The sequence below is a fragment of the Saccopteryx bilineata genome, chromosome 1, assembly GCF_036850765.1.
Source record: "Saccopteryx bilineata isolate mSacBil1 chromosome 1, mSacBil1_pri_phased_curated, whole genome shotgun sequence".
Classification (NCBI taxonomy): domain Eukaryota; kingdom Metazoa; phylum Chordata; class Mammalia; order Chiroptera; family Emballonuridae; genus Saccopteryx; species Saccopteryx bilineata.
Window position 1 is genome coordinate 347,437,108 of NC_089490.1, and position 9,428 is coordinate 347,446,535.

The 9,428-nt window shown below is 39.0% G+C and overlaps 1 protein-coding gene across 2 annotated transcripts in view; it reads left to right on the forward strand.

The window, feature by feature from the left end:
• RAB6A (RAB6A, member RAS oncogene family) overlaps positions 1-9,428 on the forward strand; it is an 82,100-nt gene extending 72,672 nt beyond the window's left edge. For both annotated transcript variants that reach the window (XM_066250341.1, XM_066250330.1), the window contains exons 7-8: positions 8,140-8,206; positions 9,329-9,428. In XM_066250341.1, coding sequence (XP_066106438.1) covers positions 8,140-8,206; positions 9,329-9,393 — 132 coding nt within the window. In that variant the 3' untranslated portion in view covers positions 9,394-9,428. The remainder of the gene's footprint in view (positions 1-8,139; positions 8,207-9,328) is intronic.

Sequence of the window (9,428 nt, forward strand, 5' to 3'; positions counted from 1 at the left end):
TGGCTTGAGCAAGGGGTTACTCGGTCTGCTATAGCCCTATGGTCAAGGCACATATGAGAAAGCAATCAATGAACAACTAAAGTGCCACAATGAAAAACTGATAATTGATGCTTCTCATCTCTCTTCCTGTCTGTCCCTATCATATATCCCTCTCTCTGACAAAAAAAAAAAAAAAAATACCATACAACTGGAATTAATAACCTTTTTCCAGAAAAGAACATGTTTTATCAAGGATGCCCCAGAATGCCTGTAGAAAGTAGATACTCAGTAAATACATGCATGATGATTTTTTAAAAAAATATTACTAACTCTACTGACCCCATACTTGATCACTTATGATTCTTATATAGCAGAAGCTTCTCAGTATATTACTGGCATTTAAGAAATTGATTTTTCTTTAATGATTTTTTAAAACAGCTTAAACACCTAGAGTTTTTTCTTTCCTGTCATATATATTTCTGTAAGGTTAGAACTTGGCTTTTTGTAAAGCATTTTTTGTCTCATTTTGGGATATCCTGAATTGAGTTCAAGTTAGTGACATTGAACCTTTTTTTTTTTTTTTTTTTTTTGAGAGGTAGGGAGACAGGAACATCGATCTGCTTCTGTAAGTTCCCTGATTAGAGATTCGAAGCAGCAACCTCCACTCTCCTAGCCGACGCTCCAACCAACTGAGTTATCCAGCCAGGGCTTAATTTTTTTCTTTGTAAAGACAGAGGAAGAGAGAGAGAGTGGAGGTGTAAGGGAAGCATTTATTTGTTGTTCCACTCAGTTGTACATTCATTGGTTGATTCCCTATGTATCCTTATCGAGGATCAAACTCGCAACCTTGTCTTTTCCCAGTGGCACTCTTAACTGACTGAGCTAACCGGCCAGGGTCAACACTGAGTCTTTTAATCTAATTGGAATATTTTGAAAGAGCACCAAATTTTAAAAATACATTGGTTTAGCCCTGGCCGGTTGGCTCAGCGGTAGAGCGTCGGCCTAGCGTGCGGAGGACCCGGATTCGATTCCCGGCCAGGGCACACAGGAGAAGCGCCCATTTGCTTCTCCACTCCTCCGCCGCTCCTTCGTCTCTGTCTCTCTCTTCCCCTCCTGCAGCCAAGGCTCCATTGGAGCAAAGATGGCCCAGGCGCTGGGGATCGCCCTGTGGCCTCTGCCTCAGGCGCTAGAGTGGCTCTGGTCGCAACATGGCGACGCCCAGGATGGGCAGAGCATCGCCCCCTGGTGGGCAGAGCGTAGCCCCTGGTGGGCAGAGTCTCGCCCCTGGTGGGCGTGCCGGGTGGATCCCGGTCGGGCGCATGCGGGAGTCTGTCTGACTGTCTCTCCCTGTTTCCAGCTTCAGAAAAATGCAAAAAAAAAAAAAAAAAAAATACATTAGTTTAAACAACAGACAAAATTTTTAGGTCATAGAAAATGGATTAAATTTTTATGTCTGTGTTTTGTGTGTAATAGTCTTTCACAAAGCAGATTCTTTTTACCCAGGATTTTCAGCTGTTTCTTCACATAGCCCATTTCACAGTGTTTTCTATACAGAAAGATCTTCCATTTGTACTACGTAGCATAAGGTAGGAGAAAGAATGTGAACCTTGAAATCTCAGCTCTGCTACTTATTTGGTGGATGGCAATATGTCATTATTCCCATTATATTTGCATATTTTAGTTGAGTTCTTTTTTTATATTTGGAGATATTATTCAGTGGCATTTTTAAAAATCAAGTTGAAGTTTTATCAGATTTTATAATAAATCACTGCATATAAATTTAAAATCCCTTTTATATTTCCTTTCTTTCAAGGAAGTGGGTAACTGGTTTCTTTTATTGCCTATTTTTTGAGGATTCGGTGGGCGTAAGTCTTGATAAAAGAACAGTCTTTCTCATATCTGTGATCATCTGCTAAATAGTATTATGGATAGTCATGCTTAAGGAATTAAATGATGATTTAGATGCAAGTAAACCCAAAAAAGCCATCAGCTAAAGCCACTAATATGTCCTACACTCTATGCTTTCTAATACGTTTTCACGCCCATTAGTTATTCTTTCAACTAGAATTTAAAAAAATACCTACTGCATATCAGATACTAGGATAACAAAGATGAAATATGAGCTTTGTCCTTCAGAGATTTAAAATCTAGAAGGAAAGACAGGAAGGTCAATAGGCTAATACAGTTGATGTAGTTAAAGCTCTGAAAGAAGAAATACACGGTGCAATTAGAATATATAGAAATATTTTATTAGATAGAAGGATAATGGAATTGGAGGAATCTGGGAATGAGTTAAAGAAGTTTTCTAAGGAGTTATCAGGGAATGGACCCTGAAAGATGATGGTGTGCTAGACAGATTGGGCTAGGGACAGGGAGGAGAATATTCTAAAGAGAAGCAACATCATTGTGTCCTTTGAACTTCACAGTTATGCCCCCCTTTTTATTAGAAGAAATCTAAGGATTAGAGAAATTAATATCCTTCAGGTAACAAAGTTGTAACAATGGGGGTATTTAATACTAGAGTGACTTGGCTCAAATTTTGTGCTCTTTCTATAAACACATTAAATATTCTGTTACAGGTAGCTCAGTTGGTTAGAGTTATCATCCAGATACATCAAGGTTGCCATGCTGGTTCATTCCCCAGTCAGGGCACATACAAGAATCAACCCCCCCCCCCCAAAATGTGTTATATTAGGGAATAGGTAGACATGTGTGAACAATACCCTCCTTTAAAGACCTCATTAGTTAATGTACTTTTCACTAATTAGAACCTATTTTAATTTTTATAGCCTCAAAATGTATATAAAGCTTTTTATTCAATTTTCATAGAAAATAAACCTTCCCTTTGCCTCCCCCATGCACAAATAAAGTTCCTTATTTTTTATTTATTTATTTATTTATTTATTTATTTATTTATTTACAGGGACAAAGAGAGTTAGAGAGAGGGATAGACAGGGACAGACAGACAAGAACAGAGAGAAATGAGAAGCATCAATCATAAGTTTTTCATTGTGAGACCTTAGTTGTTCATTGATTGCTTTCTTTTTTTTTTTTTTTTTTTTCCTGAAGCTGAAAACGGGGAGAGACAGTCAGACAGACTCCCGCATGCGCCCCACCGGGATCCACCCGGCACGCCCACCAGGGGCGAGACTCTGCCCACCAGGGGGCGATGCTCTGCCACGACCAGAGCTACCCCAGCGCCTGGGGCAGAGGCCAAGGAGCCATCCCCAGTGCCCAGGCCATCTTTGCTCCAATGGAGCCTCGGCTGCGGGAGGGGAAGAGAGAGACAGAGAGGAAGGAGGGGTGGGGTGGTGGAGAAGCAAATGGGCGCTTCTCCTATGTGCCCTGGCCAGGAATCGAACCCTGGTCCCCCTCATGCCAGGCTGATGCTCTACCGCTGAGCCAACCGGCCAGGGCCTTATTGCTTTCTCATATGTGCCTTGACCACGGATCTTCAGCAGACTGAGTAACGCCTTGCTTGAGCCAGTGACCTTGGGTCCAAGCTGGTTAGTTTTTGCTCAAACCAGGTGAACCCGCGATCAAGCTAGCGAACTCGGGGTCTCGAACCTGGGTCCTATGTATCCCAGTCCGATGCTCTATCCACTGCGCCACCGCCTGGCCAGGCTAAAGTTCCATATTTTTAAATGGAATTTATTGGGAGTGACATGGGTTAATAAAATTATAAAGGTTTCACTTACACAATTTTATAATACATCCTCTGTGCATTGCACTGTACACCCCAAGTCAAATCTCCTTCCATCACCATTTATCCCCCCTTTATCAATTTCTACCAAAAAATTCCACTTCTCAGCTAGCCTATAAAATAACCTTTGACATTTTATTTATTTTTATGACCTGAAATTTATTTTTATGCATCTGAACAGATAGTAGTTTAATAAATATTTCATGTCAGAAGCAAGCTATGAGATCTTGGGAAGATTTTCTGTTATTTCTAAGGAAGAACATTTCAGTTCTCCAGTATTTTCAGGTCTCTCTCCCAATCACCATACCTTTTCCAGCAGTTTTATGTAATTTCTTAAAGCAGAGTTCTGTACCTGTTGATTTTTTTCTGTAGTCCTAGAATCCATTGCAGAATATCAAAACATTTGGGAAAACTTTCCATTCCCCTAGTCCACAGGTTTATGAGTTATTGTGACTAGTCTTTGGTAGAAGAAATACAGCTACTGTTTATTAAAGACTTTGTAAATAGCAGATCAGTCCTAAGCAGTTAGCATAACATAACATGATTTTCTTTAAGCTTCACAATAATCTTAGTCAGTTAAATATACTATCATTTTTAAACCCATTTTATAGATGAAAAAACTGAGAGACAGAAAGATTATGTCATCTGAGTGACCTACCTAGAATGTTGAATGCACTTTACATTTTAGTTTTTAACTTTATGCCATCTCAACCTAATGTCTTTGGTTTTCAATATGTCATGTATATGGTATGTCTTTATAGCCATAGTAAGACAATCAGTGATAGAAGGTCTCGTACAAACTGCTTTTATAGTGCCTTCCTTTTGTCCTTACCTTTGTCCTGCAGACAAAGTCCATATCCTTTCCAGGTCTTGTCTGTCTTTCAAATTATATACAACTTCATCCAATTCTTTTACATATTCTATGTTCTTGGCTGTCAGGACTACCTAACCATTCTTGAATGTGCCTTGTACTTCCCTACCTCCAAACATTTTGTCCAGGCAGTTCTTGCCTCTGAAAAATTTCATACTACTTTTACCTTATCCTCATCTCTTTTGAAATCAGAAATGTACTGACTCTACATTTGGCTAGATGACCAACTATTAAAATTAGTGAGACCAAGACTGAATATCACCATTACAGAATGAATTTCTGGGATGTAAGTTTTTATCTAGTGCCACATTGTTAGCTGCCAGATTACTTCTGTAGTCATTATACTTACTGTATATTTGCAATACTAAATAGATGGTTACTTTTAGCTGATGGTGGTGGGGGGCTACAGTTTTTTAGACTTTATTATTTCTATAAAATATGTTTTACTTCATACTCTGTATTCTTTGTGTCTAGATTAAAGGTGATTTTTAATGGGGGCTAGACTTTTATTTTTACTTTTTAGGTGAGAGGAGGGGAGATAGTGAGACAGACTCCTGCATGCACCCGGAAGGATTTACCTGGCAACCTCATCTTGAGTTGATGCTCAAATCAGCTGAACTATTTTTAGTGCCTGGGGCCAACACTTGAACCAGTTGAGCCACTGGCTGCAGGAGGGGAAGAGGGAGAGAAGGGGGAAAGGGAGAGAAGCAGATCGTCATTTCTCCTGTGTGCCCTGATCCAGGATTGAACCTGGGATGTCCATATACTGGGCTGACACTCTGTCTACTGAGCCATTGGCCAGAAAGAAGCTGGGGGAGAGAGACAGAGAGATGGGAACATTGAGCTGTTCCTGTATATGCCCTGACCAGGAATTGAACCGGCAACCATGCTTTGGAACGACACTCCAACTAACTGAGCCATCTGGCAAGGCTGACTTTCTGTTGATGCATAAAATTTTGAGCTGACAAAGTTGGCATTCTTCTTCAATACATTATCTAATGTTAATATACAAAAACTTCAAAAATATTGAAATTATTGTCTAACTTTGCATTAAATTTTCATGAACACTTACTAGCTTTAAAAGAGCATAACATACTCTTTCTAAAGTTATCTAATATAGTCTATCAATCTAGATATGGTTTTTGTTTGTTTGTTTGTTTGTTTTTTTGGGTTTTTTTAGTGAGAGGACGGAAGGCAGAGACAGACTCCTGCATGCACCCCGGCTGGAATCCACCCAGCAAGCCCACTAGGGGACAATGCTCTGCCCATCTTGGGCCATTGTTCTGTTGCAATCAGAGCCTTTTTTTTTTTTTAGTGCCTGAAGTGGAAGCCATGGAGCCATCTTCAGCACCAGGGGCCAACTCTGTCCAATTGAGCCATGGCTGCAGGAAGGGAGGAGGAGTGAGAGACAAAGAGAGAAGCTTGAGGGGGTGGTGAGGGAGAAGCAGATGGGTGCTTCTCCTGTGTGCCCTGACCAGGAATCAAACCCGGGACTTCCACACACGGGGCAACGCTCTACCACTGAGCCAACTGGCTAGGGCCTAGTTATGCATTTATTTTGATTTTATGAATTTTAAGTTATTTTTGTTCATAAAATGAACAGCTTTCACAATCATTAATTATTGCAGCCTTTATTCTTGTATCTAGAATGTTGATCTATATTTGAAACTGAGTATTCATATATTAATCCAAATGGATCCACCTTATATAATTAATGTCATATTGATTATATTTATGGTAATTTACACTACCACTTGATCTTTGATTATGCACAATTTCTGGAATACCAGAAGATGTTAAAACATTCTACAATTTTAAGTCTAATAGCTGCTTTTGGTTGAATATTGAGGCTAATGCCTAATTTTGGTACACTTCTAAAGTGCTTCTAAGCCATATAGAACCAAGGCAGTTATACTTTTTCTCAAGTCTTCCCTAATCCTATTCCATTCTATTGCCTACAGATAAAAATTTGCTCCTTTTCTATACTACTTTTTCCAAGCAGATTACAGCCTCAGTCTTTCATCTCTGGTCTTTGTCCTTTCTGTTTCCTTCTTGTTTAATTCAGCAGCATTTATGAAACACTTAAGTATGTTTTTCAGCCAGGTGAAATTTTAAAAGTGCTTTCAAATCCCAACTTAGATGTTACTACCTAAAGCCGTGATTTAGTAATGGACCTAAAGATTTTTCCCAGTCTTGTGAGGAGGGCTTTTTTTCATCTGTATTCTCATAGGTTTTCTATTCCCTTGGTTGATAGCATTCATCACATTGTAACATAAGGAATTATATGCATCTGTCTCCTTTACCAGACTGTGAGTTCCTTGATTAAAAAAACTTCTTCTTGGTCCTGGCTCGTTGGCTCAGTGGTAGAGCGTCAGCCCGGTGTGTGGATGTCCCGGGTTCAATTCCCAGTCAAGGCACACAGGAGAAGCGACCATCTGCTTCTCCACCCCAATCCTTCTCCCTTCTCTCTCTCTCTCTCTCTTTCTCCTCCTCCTGCAGCCATGGCTCAGTTGGAGCAAGTTGGCACCAGGTGCCGAGGATGGCTTTATGTCCTTGCCTCAGATGCTAAAATAGTTCGGTTGCCAAGCAATGGAGCAACAACTCCAGATGGGTAGAGCATCACTCCATAGGGGACTTGCTGGGTAGATCCTCGTCGGGGCACAAGCGGGAGTCTGTCTCTCTGCCTCCTTGCTTCTCACTTAAGGGGAAAAAAAAACAAAATTACATGTTGTTTATTTCTGTATCCCTAGAGAACCTGAGATGATACCTCAAGTAACCAGGTGCTTAGTATGAGGGAGTTACATCACATGTGAATTTAATTTATAGAAATTTTACACTGCGTGCCTAACAAAAGATATGATTGAAATAATCCAGCAGTTTTATGTGCCATTCTACTCAGTGAGCCTATGCCTAGGTTTGAACACAAAATAGGTGCATATCTGCTATTTCTTGAGTCATTAGTCCCTTTTGTTCCTGCATGCTTCTAAAGTGAACATCTCACCAGGCTTGAGTATTTCTCCTTATGAAGATATGTTTCATTACACCATACCTCAAACAAAAGCTATCCACTTCCATTAGTGCTCTTTCTAATGACAGGAAAAGCCTGCTGTGTTTAACTTTAGCGGTGATGTGTTAGTCTCTAACAGTGCTATCTTAAAGAATTATCAAGTGTAATTTTGGCTAGACTGATTTTCACTATATATACACTGACTTTAGAACCTGACCCTTCTACCACTGTTAGTTTTACTGAATGAAAAATCTGTCCTTATTCTGAGTTTCTATAGTACTTTGTTTTTATTATTAAAATGACATTTTTGCTGCTTATTTCTTTGCTGTTTGTTCATGTCTATTCTCACTTGTTGGAAAGCAGAGATCATATCTTATACCTCTTTGTACTTGACATACTGCTTTTCATACAGTATTCTATTTATAGACTAAAAAGATGCTTTCTTTATGGTAAGATTTAATTGGAAAATAATCTAGATGCCATACCCTTGGAACACAGCATTCAGTGGTCATCCACCTTTACTTGATACCATTTGCTAAATCTTTCCTCTCACTTACCACATTTCTATCTTTTCCACAGCTCTTCCGACGTGTTGCAGCAGCTTTGCCTGGAATGGAAAGCACACAGGACAGAAGCAGAGAAGACAGTATCCTTTGTTTCATGAAAAAATGTTATCACTAGTCTTCACACTACCACTTGGTTGGCTAAGGAATATTATGCCATTGCCTTTTACAGCCAGGAATTGATGGCTTAGGAGCATAGAAGCCCCAAGGTTTTCTGTAGCACATGAGATCTGGTTATTCAAGTACACACTTTGTACCCTGCTGTTCACTACACTTAATTAGTGGAAGAAGTTTTGTTTGCTTGCTTGCTTGATTTTTAATGAGCAGGAAATTCTTAGAACCCCATCTTTCTTCTTAATTTGGGTCTTGTGGACTCTGCACATTTCCCCCACAGTATGTATCATGTTTTCTTCACTGTTTTTTTTAGCATTCAAGCTTTCTATTCGACATAGGCAGGAAATAACCCAGTCTCGAGTTTTATTGTGGCTTCTGCTTTCAAATATAACATAATGAAACACAACTAGTATTATTTCAAAGGATTTTGAATTTTGATATTTTTATTATTTGTTGTATATTTTATCTTCTAGTGTTTTTCCCATATGCAGACATTTTTATTAAGCCGTAGAATTTATAGCACTTTGTATTCAATTTTTCCTGCTTCTAAATGTTTTGTTTTCTAAGCCTTTATTACTTTTAATAACATAATGTGTTCTACAGAGTTAAGTCCCATCATTTATTAAATTCTCTCCCTGTTGGAACTCTCTTGAGGGCTATTTTCAGATTTTTATTATAGATAATTCCATAAGGAACATTATCTTTTGTTTTTACTTTTTTACTACAACTTATTGGGGCAACATTGGTTAATAAAATTATATAACTTTCAGGTGTATAATTTTATAAATACATCATCTATATATTGTATGTAAGGAACATCATCTTTATATGGTTTCTTGCTCCTGTAGAATAATTTCCTTAGGATAGTTTCCCATGAATAGAGAGGATAACCTTATTCTGACCCTTGCTGCACATAGTAAATATAAGCAACTTTATTCCATTTGAGCACCTTGTTGTATGGTGAGCTGAGCTAATCTATATAGAAAATAGTGGCTGTTAAATAGGAATGGGAGAGGCTTTCCAGAGGTGTCAGTGTTCAGTAGAATTGGAATTGTACTTTCCAATTTATAGCTCCTTAACTTTTGTTTCAGTGATTGACATAAAACTAGAAAAGCCTCAGGATCAACCAGTCAGTGAAGGAGGCTGTTCCTGCTAATCCTTCTTTGGCATCTTCAGCTTTTCTCCAGAAGC